The sequence below is a fragment of the Thecamonas trahens genome (genome assembly GCF_000142905.1).
Source record: "Thecamonas trahens ATCC 50062 unplaced genomic scaffold supercont1.60, whole genome shotgun sequence".
In the NCBI taxonomy this organism is placed as follows: Eukaryota; order Apusomonadida; family Apusomonadidae; genus Thecamonas; species Thecamonas trahens.
In genome coordinates, this window is record NW_013657620.1 from 39829 (window position 1) to 55061 (window position 15233).

A 15233-nucleotide genomic window follows, 5' to 3' on the forward strand; every position below is an offset into this window, starting at 1 on the left:
CTCCCTCCCCACAGCGACCCCATATAACCACTGCAGGACCGCTCTCACACCGCTCCCAAGAGCGCTCTCACGCCGCCTTTGCTACAAAATCCATTCAACGTAGTGCGCGTGATAAGCAGCGCAAAAGAGCAAGACTCGCGCACTTTCGGCAGCATGAGGTGCGTGGCTTGCTCTGCCTGCGGGTGCACCGGGCGTACAGCCACATCGCACTAGAGGCCGGCGCACATGCCATCCCCACAAGCTTTTGGTGCCCATGGCCAAGTCAAGCCTCCTCATCCAGCTCGGACAAGTCGCTCAAGCTCCCGCTCAGACTGACTTCACCGCTAAGACTCAGCAGACCGACAACGACGCCATCATCGACCGTGGACGACCGCTGACGGATGTCGCGCAGATCGCGGAGGATGACCCGGACCAGGAGGATGACCCCACTGCTGAGCGCGAACATGGCCATGACCACAAACAGCAAATGCGAGAGACTGTTTGGAAAGTCATCAGCCCAGAAAAATGCGCCCACCGTGAGCACAAACATGGCGATGCCGTTGAGCGCCAGCTCGACCGAGTTGTGCGAAGCCTTGGCAAACGGCTGCAGCCGAAGCTGGACAGCTCCAAACAGCGCAAAGAGGCAGAGGAGGAAGAAAAGGAGCCACACAATGAGACGCGACGCAAACATCGCCACTGCAACCAGCGCAAGCCGCTTGCCGAGCAGCGCAATCTCAAACAGGTAAAACTGCGGCTTGTACGCCTCGTACAGCACGCCGAGCTCGGCCTTCACGTGCGGCTCGCCCAGCGAGTTGCGCGCCCGTGCAAGGATCACAAACAAAAACAGCGGGAGCCCGATGACGTACGCCACCACCGCAAACAGCCCAAACGGAAGCATGTCAAACCACTGGTCGTCAAAGCACTTTTGCCCCACGTCCGCGTCCAGCACGTACTCGCCCGATGGCAGCCGTGTGCAGTCAAATAGCAGCAGCGACGCGTACGCCGACGTGATGTACAGCATCGGCCCCACCACACACACCAACCGCCGCACAACCTGGCCCACCTTCACATCGCCAAGTCGGAACACGTACCGCGCCGTCGCCGCCGCCGCAATCACCACAGCCAACAGCAATCCTGGCAATATGACCGAGAACTTGTACGTCAGCGCAAAGTCGTCCAGCACGCACTCGGCACCCACCAGTGAGAACGAGAGATTGAAGAGCGAGAACAGGTCGAGTGTAAAGTTGAGTGGCGACGGCCAGTTGAGCAGCGACGCTCCGCCAATCACCGCCATCGTCTGTACGTACAGCACCGCTGCCTTGACCCCGTACGGCGTCGACATCGGCACAAGCTCGCGTCGCGCCTTGTTCTGCCGCTGCGCAAGCACAATGACGCCCGTCACGAACCCAATCGTCACCACAACCACGCCTGCCACAAAGACGACAAAGACTAGCTTGGCCGACGCCGGGCACTTGACGCACCGCAGCGCACGGTTCGTGTAGTACCCGTCCTCACACTTGCGGCACATAAAGTCGGTCGTCCCACGCTCACACTCCGAGTTGACCTTGCACGAGTCCGGCCGCGGGCACGGCGCCAACTGCGCCGCCACTCCTGTAACGTTGGAGACGTCAAAGTAGCCTTGAGCCGCAACAGGCGCCTCCACTGACGAGCCGCGACAGATCCCTCCGACCGGGCACATCACACACACCTCGTTCCGCCTCCGGTTCGGGGACCAAAACCCGGGCTTACACTCGCACGGCCCGACATCGAACGCCGTCGACTTGCCCGGCCGGTGCGTGTTGCGCGGGCAAAGCGGATACGGGATGCACGACTCAGTCGTCGTCTCCGGTGAGTACGATCCGTCCTGGCACTCGCCACACAGAAATGGCGATGGCGAGATGACGCCGTATCCGCGCGGGCACGCACCGAGTCGCACTGACGCAGTTGCCATCAGCGACGCGGACTCAACCATTGTTCCCGTCAGCACAAGGTTGATACCGGCAAGAACCTCCGTCGTCTCCCCAAGCATGTCGGCATCTGCGGCTGCCAAAACCGCACCCGCCATCGTCGCCTGTCCCATCGGCGTCGCACTCACTGCCACAAGCACCTTGTCGCCAAGCAGCTTGAGCTGCGCCTCGGAGCCCGGTGCCACTTGGAGCGACACCGTAGCATCTGCACTCGGATTGCCGTACGCATCAAAGACTTCAAACACGAGCTCACTGGCCGGCGTCCCCGAGACCAGTTCCACAGGTGTCGTCACATTGGCCAACCGCAGATAGACCGGCCCGCTCCGCACGTTGCGCAGTGCCGACGAAGCCGCAACATCTAGCCACCCGGTCTCGCTCAGCGCCACCGCGTTCTCTAGCGCTCGCCCGTCTACCATCGCGGGCACGCATGTAAACGTTATCGAGCCCGAGTCGACGTCAGCGTCATGACTCGCCTGCCCGCCCTCGGTCGCATCCATCACCTGAAGCGTTGCCCCGCATAGGTACGCCACATCACCTCGATGTGCTGCGTTGCCTGAAAACGTCACCCGCTCCATGGCAACCCGCCCGCCGCTCGTCGTGGCGCTTCCTACCGGCCGCCACGGCAGCTGCGACGGATCACTGTCCATAGGCGAAGCAAGCGCGTCGTCAAACGCCGCAATCGCTCCGCCGTACATCGCCGTGTTCGCTTCAAACTGAACGTCAGCAAGGAACACCTCCGATGCCGCTGCAGGCATCACAAACTCCACCGCAACTGCTCCGCCTACTCCACTTGAAGCTGCGCACTCGACAAAGCTCGATCGAGTCACAGACACACTCGCGCCGCTCGAGACAGCAATCGCGCCGCCAGAGCCGGAGGACGTGCACTTGCGGAAAGACGTGTCAGCCACTGCAAGACTCCCATTGCTGGTCACAGCCAGGAACCCGCCGTCCACACGCACCTCCCGCAAGTCGCCAAACGGCGAGATCCCCGAGTTGGCATGAGCCACGCTGCAGTTGCGCATCGTGAGCGCCCCTTCGTCTCGCACCTGAATCCCCGGTCGCGGCGGGTATGTCAGCGCAGACGTCGTACCCAAGATCACCAGCGAGTCCAGCGTAAGGCTCCCGCCATCCTTAATGTCAAACAACACTCCACCGGATCCGCAGTTGATAGTCCCGGAGCCAGGCACGTCAAACGACGGATGAATCGTCAGCGGCCCGAGCCCAGGCTCGTACTTGACCTCAATCGGCGAGCGCGGGCATCCCGTGTACGTGCTCGGCAGCTCGATAAAATCAGCTCTATGTCGGTCGCGTGTCGCAAACGCGTCCACTAGGCAATCGCTGTCCGTGAGTGAGTTGCAACTCGACGGCAAACAGTAGGTGCGAAAGCCGAGCGGCCATGGGCCACGGTTGACAACAACTCCGAAGCCACCAAACGTCAATAGACGCAGCACATCAAAGTCTCCATCGTTGTCCATGTCCACCAGCCAAGCCGTCCGCTTGCGATAAGCCATTGTTCCTGCTTGGAGTGAGATTAAGCGTGGCTCAAACACACGGTCGCCCTTGTTGATGAACGCGGTTAACCCAAACTCAGCAAAGTTCAAGTGCGCCTTGCCACTCCAGAGAATGTCCATCAGCCCGTCCCGGTTCACGTCTGCATACCCTGCCTCAAACAGCGGGTTGTTAGGGTAAGGTGCTAGGCACTCGGCGAGCGTCGCCTGTGTCCCCACCTTGTTCGGATCAGTGTGGCTGGTGTAGGTAGGAAAGTTATGCGGCACGTTGGTGAAAGACGTAGTACCGGTTCCGTACAGCACAAAACACTGCGTCAAACATCGTGGTATCCATCGTTATCAAAATCAAGGACCGGCTGAGCGCCCTGCTGCAACAAGCTGGCCATCGTCGACGGAGTTGTCCACACCCTCGTTTGCGTGAACGATACCGCGCCGCCATTGTTGCGGAAGAGTCGAAATTGTGTCCCGTAGTCGACCAAAATGTCCCAGTGACCATCACGATCGTAGTCCAGTACCGTGATTGCATCCTTACTGCCAGTCACCGACGTGCCGTACCCGCGCGGTGTCCATGAAAGGCCATCACCCACAGCGTTCTCAAACCAGACCATAGCTCCGCTGGAAGAGTGCACCATCGGCAGAATGTCAAGATCGCCGTCCTTGTCAAGGTCAAACGTGGTCACAAACTTCATCTTGAGCGGCGAGGACGACATAGTCCGCACCACGAACTGACTCAGCAGCGTCGCCGAACTCGTCGAGACTAGGGCCGTCACCGAGTATCCAGTCCAAGACTGAGACATCAGATCACCCCGCCCATCTCCGTTCAAATCAGCAACAAAGAGAAAGCCTCCGCCGTCGCCCATGTTCAACCCCAGGCTTTCAGTGTGCTCGAAGCTCCCATTGCCAAGAGCGACAAAGACATTGAAGCCGAGCGGAGCGCCACCACCTCCGCCAGTGTACCCCACAATGTCGAGCATCCCATCGTTGGTAACATCCAAGGCGTTGATGCTGCCAATCTTGAACATGCCCTCCGGTGTCAGCTGCCGGACAAACGCGTCGTAGCCGTACATATGGCCCGGGCCTTCGGTCTGGCAGGGCCAATCGGCCGCCACCATCTCCGCCCGCCACACCACCACCACCGTCAACCAGAGCCCCACCACAGCAGCCAACAGCACCCGCATGACAACCAAAGTCAACCTTCTGTTGACTCACGAATTACGCCTGATGCCCTTGGCTAGCCTGAGTGCGGTGTGCTCGACCCAGTTGCACCCTCTCTTCCCTTCCACTCTCCCGCACCCCTTCCTGCTCACCGCAGCCTCCGACCGCACTGCCTACCCACGCGGAGAGCACTCGCCACCCGAAAAAAGTAAAGCAACTTGTTCTGCCCAGTAACGCAGCCACCTCCAGCCACACCATGACCCACACGCCCACCCTCATGCAGCCATGCGTCCCAACTCATGCCACACACATGGTCAACTCCGACACACATGCCCTTCCTCCTCCCTTCGTCTTTCCCTCACAAAGCCCACGCATAACCACACAGGTCGGACTATGTCGCGGTGGCCCTGCGGTGGGCACGTTTCGTTTGGTACGCACCTTTTTTTGGGGGAAGAGCAACCAACAACTGTCATTGGTCTCCATCGCCGACCACCCGCACCCATCTTGCGCTCCCCTTCCTCGCCTTCCCCCTCCCACAGACACACACACACACCACACTCCTCTCCCCAACCCTGAACTGGTAGACACTGCCGACGTATTCGTGACCTCAGGAGCACCATGTCTCGTCCGTGCTTGCTTCTCACAGTCGTTGCAGTCATGGTCGCCGGACTGTCTTGCGCCGTGGCTGCCGTCGACGGGCCTTGCGTCCAGGTTCCCCCGCCAGCCCCGTCTGATTCACTCGCGCGGCTGCTGACCAACACGGCCAATGGAAACCATCTTGCTTTTGTCGACGTCGATGAAGACGGTTGGCTCGACCTACTCAGTGCGGCCTCGGGCAGCTACTCGTGGTACAAGAACAACGGCGACCGCACGTTCTCGACGGGGCCGTCGGCGTCTCATTTACCACCCCCGGCTGCACCGCCATCCGCTTCCGTATTGCTGATCTGAACGCCGATGGCCTGGACGACGTTGTCGTCACTTGCACCAACCGCTACCTGGTGATGCTCAACAAGCCAGGCGGCGACTCAGCGTTCACGCACGTGCTCGTCGGCACCGCAACCAACCCGTTCCAGGCCATTGTCCATGACATTGACGGTGATGGTGACCCCGACATTGTGTCGACATCGAAACAAAACGCGCTTGTCAACATCTACTGGTTTGAGAACAACGGCGCCGGCACCGGGTGGACCGCACATACCATCGACACCGCTCGCACTGCTCTCACCTCGCAGCCGATCGATGCCAACAACGACGGAGCCACCGACATGCTCATTCTCGACTACAACGGCGGCGTCCAGCCGACCCGGGGCTACGTCAGCCTCTGGCTCAACTCGGGCGACGACATCAACTGGCTACCGCAGGGCACCCTTACGCCGCACGAGTACCTCGCCAGCTGGTATGGCGTGGGAAGTCAGCCCCGGATCGACTTTGACCAAGACGGAAACGAGGACTTTGCCACTTGCTGCCATGTCTTCTTTGGCCGCGGTGATGCCACCTTCAAGGAGACAGTCCGTCCGTTTGCGTGCAGTCACCAATGGATTCCGTACAACAACTACTACATCGACCTGAATGTGGACGGCAAGATGGACTTGCTCTCCTTCCACAGTGCGACTGGCAACCAACATGGCGTGCGGGCTTTGATCAACCTTGGCAACCGCGACTGGGATGTGGTCGTGGTTGGCCACTTTTGGTACGCGACTGACATGCGGATGGCCATCGCTGACATCGATAATGACGGCGACCTGGATCTTTTTAACGTTGGAAGCAGTGGCGTTCCCACCTGGCTCGAGAACCGCGGCTCGCATCCGCTTGGCTTTCGCACCGTTTGCCTCTCACCCTCGTGCACCACGCTCAACGGTCCAGGCTGCCTCTTCGACCAGATCGCCAACTTTGACACGCACCACGCACTCCGGTACGAGTTTCGTAACCCTGGCATCCACACTGGATGCCCCACTAGCCACGTCAGGGTCCCGAAGTCGTCGATTCCGCTTCAGCTGACTCCATCACCGAGCGAGTTGGCCATCATTCGCATCGACTGCAACGGAGCAGGCGTTCTGTTTGAGGTTCCCCACGACTCGTCGCTTGAGATGACGTCGATGGAGATAGCGGGGTTGTCGGGAGCGATCGCTGATGGCACCCCTCGTCCCGCCTTCCATGTGCAAGGCGTCGACGCGCGGCTCACGCTGCGCAACGTCACCATCTCCAATGCTGTCTCGACTGCTTCCGGTGCGGCAGGCGGTGCAGTGTCTGTTGGTGCCCAGGGCGAGCTTACACTCTCCCACGCCACTTTTCGCAGCTGCACCGCAGGATCGAATGGCGGTGCCATCCACGCCTATGCGCCTCGCAAGATGGACATGATCGATGTCACCTTTGACTCGTGTGCAAGCCCAAGCCACGCTGGCGGCGCCGTGGCCCTCGAAGTCAACCCCGATGAGCCGCCGATTATCTGGACCGACGTGGCATTCAAGAACAACTCGGCGCAGTACGGCGGTGCTCTTTCACTGGTTACCGTTCTCTCGTCTCAGCCGAGCTTCGACTACCCGCTCCAGCTCGACCCAGAGGCGGCACCCGCCGCTGCAATCGCCGTTGAGAAGCCGAACATGCTCCAGCTCGCCGGCACCGTGCTCTTTGCAGAGAACAGGGCCGAGTACGGCGACGTTGCCTTTGACTGTTCGGTCGCAGTTGTCCTCGGCGCGCTGCATCCTGCCTCGGCCCAAGACACGGCGCGGAGCCCTATGTTTACCTGTGTTCCGCAGGCGGCGATGGGCGCGTCGAGCACGACGCTGGCTCTTGTTCCTTGGCTCTCCGGCGACGACGCGACGGTGGCGTTTGTCGGCGCGGGCGCGCAGTCGCCGGTGGCGCGGGTCACTGGACCGACCACACCCATTACCGTTGTCTCGGGTGGGATGCTCGCCAACTGGAACGTGTCGACCATCGACGCCTACGGCAAGTCGACTCCCGGCGTGACCGTCGTTCTCTCGGTGGCACCCGAGTCCAGCAACGCAATAGCTCTCTTGCGACCGCTAGTGACGTCGGTGACCGACGCTACGGGCTTGGCAACATTCCCGGATGTCGGGCTCTCCGCCATCACCGCCGCCAACCTCAATACCGATGAGTGGTTGTTGGCCACGCTCACTCTGCCCGGCACCGTCCGTTCTGGTTCTGTGCCGGTCGTCAACATTCCTGTGCGAGTCAGGGGATGCGGCATCGGGTGGGGTGCTGAGCGCAGCTCGCCAATCTCGTGCGCGCAATGTCCCGACGGCCTGTTCTCATTTGAGGAGAGTGGCGAGGCGTGCGTTCCTATCCCGATCTGCCCTATCAACACTGCCCGGACTGGTGAGGCTGTGTCTTCCACATCGCTCGTCCCGTGCACCTGCCTCCCAGGCTACTGGTCGCCGAGCCGGACCAACAATGTGGCGTGCGTGAGCTGTCCGTTTGGCGCGATTTGCTCCGGCACTTCAACTGAGCTTCCAAGCGCGCAGCGCGGATTCTATGACGTTGCCAATGTGACCGGAGCCGCTGGTGTTGACATGATCGAGTGTCCACGACCCAACTCTTGCGCTGGCGCGTCGCGGTGCTCGCCTGGCACGACTGGCTTCATGTGTACCGTCTGCGAGGACGGCTACTACACTGGGCCATCTGGTGAGTGCGAGGCGTGCGGCTCGACTACAAGCACGCTTTTCTACGCCTTTGTCTCGGCGGTAGTCGTCCTTTCCATCGTGGCGGTTGTCATTATGGCGGTCATGGCGCGGCTGGACACCAAGTCACAGCGCTTGGCCGCGGCCGGTACCGCAGCAACCGTTCGTCGAGTTGCCTCGGGCATGCCGCATGGCATCAAGTCGGGCATCCTCTTCCTCCAGATCCTAGCAGTTGTAGGCTCGGTAACCGAGATCCGGTGGCCTTCCCCGACGCGCGAGAGCATGAACAGCTTTTCGTTCCTCAACCTCTCGCCGTCGGTGGTGGCCTCCGAGTGTGTGCTCGGCGACTTTGGGCTCTCGTATATCTTCTCGGTCTTTGTCCCAACAGCAGTCTTTTTGCTCATCGCGTTATCTGCCAGCCTTGCACGGTTTGTCTTGCAGATTCGCGCCATCTCTGTCCGGCGGGTGCTGGAGAAGACGCTCTTCATTCTCGGCCCGATGCTGTACATCACCTGCGCCCAGTCGTCGCTAGTCCTCTTTGACTGCACCAAGCTGCCGTCAGGCGAGTGGATGCTCGACGCCAACCCGTCGTTCCGATGCTACACGAGCAAGTGGTTGGCGCTTGTACCGTTTGGCGTCTTTGCCATCGCAGCCTACGTCCTCGGCCTCCCGGCGTTTCTGGTGTGGCGGTTGCACGCGGTCCGGCGACGGCTTGACATGCCCGAGGTCCAAGCGCGGCTAGGCATGCTCTACTCCATGTATCGCCGCGAGTACTACCTGTTCGAGATCTGGCTCCTCGGCAAGCGACTGGCTCTTGTGGCGGCCTCGATGTTTGCCTCTCAGCAAGTGGTCTGGCTCCTCTTCGCCCTCATCCTGCTGTTTGTCGCCTCGGCCGGTATCCAGCTCCGGCTCCGCCCGTACAACATCCCGCAGTACAACGACCTCGAGCTTCAACTCAACATCATCATCGCCTTTACTGTCCTCATGGGCTCGTTCTTCTGGGTCGACGACTTTCCCAACGACGCTTCGTTTGCCATCTTTGTTGTCATGACCACCCTCGCCATTGTCGCTGCCCTCGCCCTCCTCACTCGCCTCGTGATGTGGGAGTTGACAGTCAAGGCCCGGGCGCTGGTTGCCAGCTCGTCGAGCATGAGCGCCGACGAAACAGTGGAGAACAGCAAAGCCGACGGCGCCGACCATCGCCAGACCTCAAACCTCTCGTCGGTCATTGACGAGGAGAGCGGAAGTGACTCCCTCGACGCACCGATGGCACCGCCGATGGCACCCCGAAGGCTCGCCTACACCGGAGGCGCAGCAGCGCCAAAGTCAGTCCTGCTACGTCGGTCCGAGGCAGCCCGCGCAACGTCTCCATCAACAACAACGACGAAGCCACAAGCTCGGATAAGGTGCCCTTGTCGGCAGTAGCGGCGACAGCGTCGGTCCCGCGGATGGCGTCACCGTCGAGCAGGCGCAACTTGAGCCAATCGGGTATCAAGACAGCCTCGACGCGATCTCTTGCTTCCCGCCGCCGCCAGGCATCAATCTCGTCCATGCCACGGTCACAGTCAGTAGCCCGCTCGTGATACACGGCGGTCGCCGCGTTGCGTTCACTGCGGATCGCCCTTGGAGTACACGGTCTCGGTCCCGCCCTCGGCGTGGCAAATGGCGCGAGCCACCGCAAAGAGGGCGTCGGAGAGCCGGTTGATGTAGGCAAACGCGTCGTCACTCACCCCTCCCGGCCCGCGAAGACGGGCGACAGTGCGCTCGGCGCGCCGAGCAACGGCGCGGGCAACATGGATGTGCGCCGACGCAGGCGTGCCTCCGGGCAGGATAAACATGGTGAGCGGCGGCAGTGCACCATCGATCTCATCAATAAACGTCTCCATCGCCGCCACGTGCGTCGCCGGAAACGCCGTTGCCGCCCGCCGCGTAGCCACCGGATCGTCCTCGTCGTCCGACTCGCTTCCGTCGCTAGCGCCAGAAGGCGGCGGCAGCGGCGTGGCGACATGTGAGCCAAGCTCGACTAGCCGCGACTGGACGCCCTCCAGAAAGGCATCGATAGCAACCAGCACGTCATCGCCGCCGTCGGCAGCCTCAGCTCCCCGCAGCGCCACCCGCGCCACGCCCAGATGCGACGAGACCTCGTCGAGGCTCCCCAGCGCCTCAAACACCGCGTCGTCCTTAGCCCGCCGCTCGCCGGTGTACAGCGAAGACGTCCCGTCGTCACCGGTCCGCGTGTATAGGTTCGACTTGCTGCGTCCTGATGAGGCCATGTCGTCACAAGGAAATAGGAGTGGTGATGGCGGTGCAACGGGGGGGGGGGGGGGGGGGGAAAGGGGCAGGGGGGGAGGGGGGAGGGGGCTGGGCGAGTTGGCTGACGAGCCCAGGCAGCCACCCGGGTCGGGCCGAGTCGCGCCACTTCGGTACTTGGCGCACGTCCTCCACACTCCACACTCCACTCACACACACATACATACTTACAACCATACAACCATACAACCATACATACATACAACCATACATACATACATACATATATACGGCTGCTGCCCAAACATGGAGAACAAGGTCTCGGTGGTCGAGTTCTGTGAGCGTCATGGGTGCCTGGTCGACGTCAACTCGGCAGACTCGCTGCGCTATGTACGGATGTGGATGCAGAGACTGATGCGGATGCGGATGCGGATGCGGATGCGGATGCGGATGCGGATGCGGTAGTAGTGGTGGTGGTGGTGGTGGTGGTGGTGGTGGTGGTGAAGGGGGTCGCACTCACAGTCATAGGGGTGGCGGTGGTGGGAATGGGCGCTGCGCAACCATAGGCGCTGGAGAACGTGCTGTCGCTGCTGCCCGAGCCGTCGGACGGAACGGAGGCTGCAGAGCGGTCCGAGAAGATCTTGGCGCTACAGAGCGAGGTGGCCATGGCGCAGCAGCTGAACGATGCGCTGCAGCAGCAGATCGAACATGAGGCCACAGAGGTGGCCATTCTGGAGAAGAAGATGGAGGCCCGCCTGCTGCTCAACAAGGTGGCCCAGTCTCTCGCCATCGTCCCGCACACCCCCGCCGACAACAGGCCGCGCAAGTTGAAGAAGGCTCGCAAGACCGCAACAGACTCGGACATCGCCACCAGCCGCCCGAAGGAGCCTGCCCAGGACGACATCGTCACAGCCGATTCCGACGTCGATGCAGCAGCTGCGGGCTCTGGCACCAGCAGCAGCGGACCCGCTTCTGCCGCCGGTCGCCGACGCAGCAAGCGCCGCAAACCGCTTGCAGCCCTGAGCTAGCTTTGCTCTCCCACTTGCTTCAACCAACGAATCAATCACACCATCATGACATCAGCCCGTCGTCCTCTTTCCCCACCTCTACCTAGCTTGGACTGACTCGCTTGGTTTTACGATCTCGACATCACACCGCAAACGACCCAATCGCAGCAGCAAGCGCCACACATGCCCACCACCGCGTCTCAACCTTGCTCACCCACTCCCAAGCTCCCCTCTGAACCTGCTTGTCATCATCGTCCATTTGCAGCATTTCGATGTTGCGGGCGAGAACAGCCAGCTGTTCGCCAAGACTAATTGGCCGGTGGCCAAGTTGACGACCTTTTGCTGATCTTGGCAGTGCGATCACATTTCCTTCGCCAACCCCACCGTCACCGTGCGCATTCGCCGCAGAGCATGCACCACACGCAGTAACGAGACCGTCAGCATCGCCTCGCCACATGCGCGGGGGGCAGGCACGTGGCTGACCGTTGGCTCCTTCTCCAATGCCACGTTGCCTGCCATCGGCATCTGCACCTGAATCAGCTGCGGCGCCACGGTCGGCACCGCCCACCGGCACCGACGCTGGCCCCACAGGCGCCAGGGAACAATCGCCACCCGCGTCCTCCCCAAGGCACAGAGGCGCCTCAAGTCCATCACCATCATCCGTCGTCCAGCAGTCGTCACAGCTCCATCCCCTGACCCCTCATCATCCCGGGTATGGGCCGACTCCATCTCGCGCAGCAGCGAGGCGATCATGTCCCCACTTTGTTGCTGTCAGGTGGCCCGTGGTCCGGCGCGAGCCGCAGCTACACCACCCGACGTTGTCACGTGATCTATGTCAGCCAGCAGTTGCGAGAGAGTGCAGAAGCGGACGGCACGACTGCTTGTCCAGCTGGCGCCACAGGGAGCGTCCAGCGGCGGCGCAGGCCACGCCCGTGGACGGTCACTCCCGCTGCTCCGCGAAGCGCTGGCACGGGTCGACTTGGAGAGCCTTCTTGCCGACGGCGAGCATGTGGCTGCTGGCGGAGCTGGGAGCTTCGGCAGTGCTGACGAGGCCGGGAGCAGCAGTGGTGGAACGGTGGGAGCCGTCAATGTCGCCGAGTGGGTGGCCGGCGCCGGGTCGTGGACGGCGGTGTCTGGCGCGGTGGCGGTGAGCCAGGCGCGGATCGACGCCTTCTCGGCGGTCACACTTGACCCGCAGTGGATCCACGGGGCAGAGGCTGGGCTCGCTGGCTCGCCGTATGGCACACCCATTGCTCATGGCTTTCTCGTCCTCTCGCTGCTCTCGCCGCTAGCGGCGTCGACCCTGCCGCCCATCAAGGGCATGGGCATGGGCATCAACTACGGTCTCAACCGAGTTCGGTTTGTGGCGCCCACGCGCGTCGGCGCTGCTGTCCATGCCTCAGTTGCTCTGGCTGCCGTCAAGCGCATCAACGGCGGCGGCATCGAGTCGGTTCTGGACGTCTCGCTCGTCTCGTCCGATCCGGCTGTAGGCGACAAGCCCGTCGTTGTCGCTCAGTGGCTTGTCCGCCACTATCCGTAGAGAGGGCAATGGATGTCTTGGGGCGCAGCATTAGCAGAAAGTATAGTATGGGGAAGCATCCGCTGCAAGTCTGGCGAGACACTCGTCAGCCCTTCTTCTTTACCCTACGCATCATCGCTGTCGCCAGATCTGCTCTTGGCAGTGGCTGCTCGGCTCCCGGCGGCGGCGGCAACGAGTGAGACACGGTTGACCAGCTCGAGCTCGCGGACCTTAAACTGTTGGGCGGCGTCAAAGTCCTCGGTGTCAATGGCCTCGGCCTTGCCGGCAAGACAGGCATGTAGCGCTTCACGACGGGCCTTGAACAGGCCGGCGGCGGCGTAGTCGGCGCGGGCAACGGCGGTGGCCTGCATCTGGATCAGCTCTGCGACCGAGAGCGGCGCGTCCGGATTGACCGGGAACGTCTCGCGCATCCACTCGAGGGTCTCAGTGGAGACCTCCATCTCTCCAGGCTGCGGCGGCTGCGGAGCGCCGAGGACAGCCTCGAGCTCGGCGACCACAGCGTCCCACTCGGTGCGGGTAGCGGCGGCGGCAGGGTAGTCTTCCAGCGCGAGCGCTTCGGCCAGCTGGCTCTCCAGGTGCTGGGCCTGCGGCAGGATGCGGCGGAGCGCGAATGCAACGCCATAGTCCTCACGTGCAACTGCGCCGGCTTCCATCTCGGCCATCTGTACGAGCGAGAGCAGGCCAGCGCCCGACGCTGCGTGGTCGGCGGCAACTTGGGCGCCGGCTGCCACGGCGGCATACGCCTCCATCACGCTTTCGTCGCGGACGAGAAGCTCGTTGATCTTACTCTTGCACTGCTTGGCCATGAGAAAGTCCTCGTTGGCGACGGCCTCAGCCTTTTCCGCAGCAAACGCGGCCAGCGCCTCGCGACGAGTGTGGAGGACGTGCGCAGCCGAGTACGTGTGAAACTTGAGCGCCCACGCCAGCCACTGGTTGAGCTCGCCATCGGCCAGCGTGCCTCCACCGTCTACACTCTCGACACCGTCAAACGGCTTGTCGGCAAGTACAGTGAGGCTCTTCCCGCGCGGCAGGTGCGGGCTTCCGCTCGCGCGGGCATCAGACCGCCGTGGGGGCGGCACGTGGCTCCCGCTTGGCGGCGAGCCGGCAGCAGTGGCAGCGGCTACAATGGCTGCTGCGGCGGCGCGTTCCGACTTTTGGCGCTCTTTGGCCTCGCGCTGAAGCCGCTTCTTCTCTGCCTTGGCCGCCCGCTTCTCCTCGCGGACCCGCTCGCGCTCGAGGCGGAGCTGCTCACGAACGACTAGGGCCTTCTCGCGCTCCAGCACAGCGAGGCGGGCCTTCTCCGACTCGGCCATTTGCAGCTCGTGCTGAAGTGCCGCTTGCTCACGGGCGATCTGCTCTGCCGCCATGCTCATGTTGAGCGAGGCGACCCACGCCCGGCGCTCGGTCGAGTACGACGACGCTTTGCTTAGGGCGGCGTTTCGGAGAGCAAGCGTCTCACGCTCAAGCACCACCGAGTCCATCTCCTCCAGTAGCTCTTCCAGCCGTCCCATCTTTGCGCACACTCGCTGGACCGAGGCCTCCGCCTCTGCCACCGACTGCTCGACGGCCGGCAGCAGCTGCATGCGCGCCTCAAAGGTGACCCACCAATCATAGTGCTGAGCGACAGCCTTGGCCACCACTGCTGCCTGCTTCTCCAGCGCCTCGGCCTGCTCCGCCACCCGCTGCGTGCCCATAGCCAGCGCCCCATCCGCCACCTCCTTGCCATGAACCAGCCCTGCGCCCGCTGCCACGGGGAAGCCCAGCTCGGCCGACAGCGCCTCCAGCTGCGCCGCCAGCTGAGCCGGCGATGGTCCTGTCCCTGCCGTCCGCTTCAGCTTGTCGAGCCTGTACACCATCCCCCCCCATCCAACCCCGACCCCGACCCCGACCCCAACCCCGACCCCCCGAGCCCGCCATGCCATCGCCATTCCCATCCCCATCCATGTGTGCGTGGGTGAGTGTGGCCGTGACCTAGTGACCTGTCGTCCTGCCTGGCCCTCCCCCCCCCCTCCCCCCCCTCCCCCCCCTGCCCCCCTCTCCCCCCTGCCCCTGCCCCCCTACAGCGTACGAGCCCTCGACAAACGACTTGAACGAGTGCAGCATGCTTCCACCCCACCCCGCGTAGCGTTCGAGCCCAGAGAGCTGTACCTCAACCTCCCCTTCCCCCTTCCCCTCCCCCCCCCCCCCCC

General features: G+C 62.5%; 6 protein-coding genes across 6 annotated transcripts; 3 read left to right on the plus strand and 3 right to left on the minus strand.

Moving 5' to 3' along the window:
• Positions 1 to 64: 64 nt before the first annotated feature.
• Positions 65 to 4575, minus strand: AMSG_10527 (uncharacterized protein). Its single transcript, XM_013898015.1, has one exon. It carries the CDS (start codon positions 3575 to 3577, stop codon positions 263 to 265), a length of 3315 nt encoding a protein of 1104 aa, XP_013753469.1. The 5' UTR covers positions 3578 to 4575; the 3' UTR covers positions 65 to 262.
• A 691-nt stretch (positions 4576 to 5266) lies between these two features.
• AMSG_10528 (uncharacterized protein) lies at positions 5267 to 9652 on the plus strand (the record flags this gene model as incomplete). Its single annotated transcript, XM_013898016.1, has 3 exons — positions 5267 to 5432; positions 5465 to 9590; positions 9637 to 9652. The coding sequence occupies 3 exons, from the start codon at positions 5267 to 5269 to the stop codon at positions 9650 to 9652; spliced, it is 4308 nt and encodes a 1435-aa protein (XP_013753470.1).
• A 202-nt stretch (positions 9653 to 9854) lies between these two features.
• AMSG_10529 (ATP:cob(I)alamin adenosyltransferase) lies at positions 9855 to 10520 on the minus strand (the record flags this gene model as incomplete). Its single annotated transcript, XM_013898017.1, has 1 exon — positions 9855 to 10520. One exon carries the CDS (start codon positions 10518 to 10520, stop codon positions 9855 to 9857), a length of 666 nt encoding a protein of 221 aa, XP_013753471.1.
• A 191-nt stretch (positions 10521 to 10711) lies between these two features.
• Positions 10712 to 11692, plus strand: AMSG_10530 (uncharacterized protein). The gene is made up of 2 exons (XM_013898018.1): positions 10712 to 10887; positions 11064 to 11692. The coding sequence occupies exons 1-2, from the start codon at positions 10804 to 10806 to the stop codon at positions 11523 to 11525; spliced, it is 546 nt and encodes a 181-aa protein (XP_013753472.1). The 5' UTR covers positions 10712 to 10803; the 3' UTR covers positions 11526 to 11692.
• Positions 11693 to 12336: 644 nt separating this feature from the next.
• On the plus strand, positions 12337 to 13044 carry AMSG_10531 (acyl dehydratase; the record flags this gene model as incomplete). Its single annotated transcript, XM_013898019.1, has 1 exon — positions 12337 to 13044. One exon carries the CDS (start codon positions 12337 to 12339, stop codon positions 13042 to 13044), a length of 708 nt encoding a protein of 235 aa, XP_013753473.1.
• Positions 13045 to 13148: 104 nt separating this feature from the next.
• On the minus strand, positions 13149 to 15175 carry AMSG_10532 (uncharacterized protein; the record flags this gene model as incomplete). The annotated part of the gene is made up of 2 exons (XM_013898020.1): positions 15113 to 15175; positions 13149 to 14889 (listed from the first exon to the last, which is right to left on the minus strand). The coding sequence occupies exons 1-2, from the start codon at positions 15145 to 15147 to the stop codon at positions 13149 to 13151; spliced, it is 1776 nt and encodes a 591-aa protein (XP_013753474.1). The 5' UTR covers positions 15148 to 15175.
• Between the last annotated feature and the right edge of the window lie 58 nt (positions 15176 to 15233).

Bases quoted from the DNA above. Each gene is read 5' to 3' on its own strand.
- AMSG_10527 (XM_013898015.1), bottom strand. From the start codon at position 3,577: ATGGACATTCTCTGGAGTGGCAAGGCGCACTTGAACTTTGCTGAGTTT.
- AMSG_10530 (XM_013898018.1), top strand. From the start codon at position 10,804: ATGGAGAACAAGGTCTCGGTGGTCGAGTTCTGTGAGCGTCATGGGTGC. The intron at 10,888-11,063 runs GTACGGATGTGG...GCGCAACCATAG, and splicing joins CGGCAGACTCGCTGCGCTAT to GCGCTGGAGAACGTGCTGTC.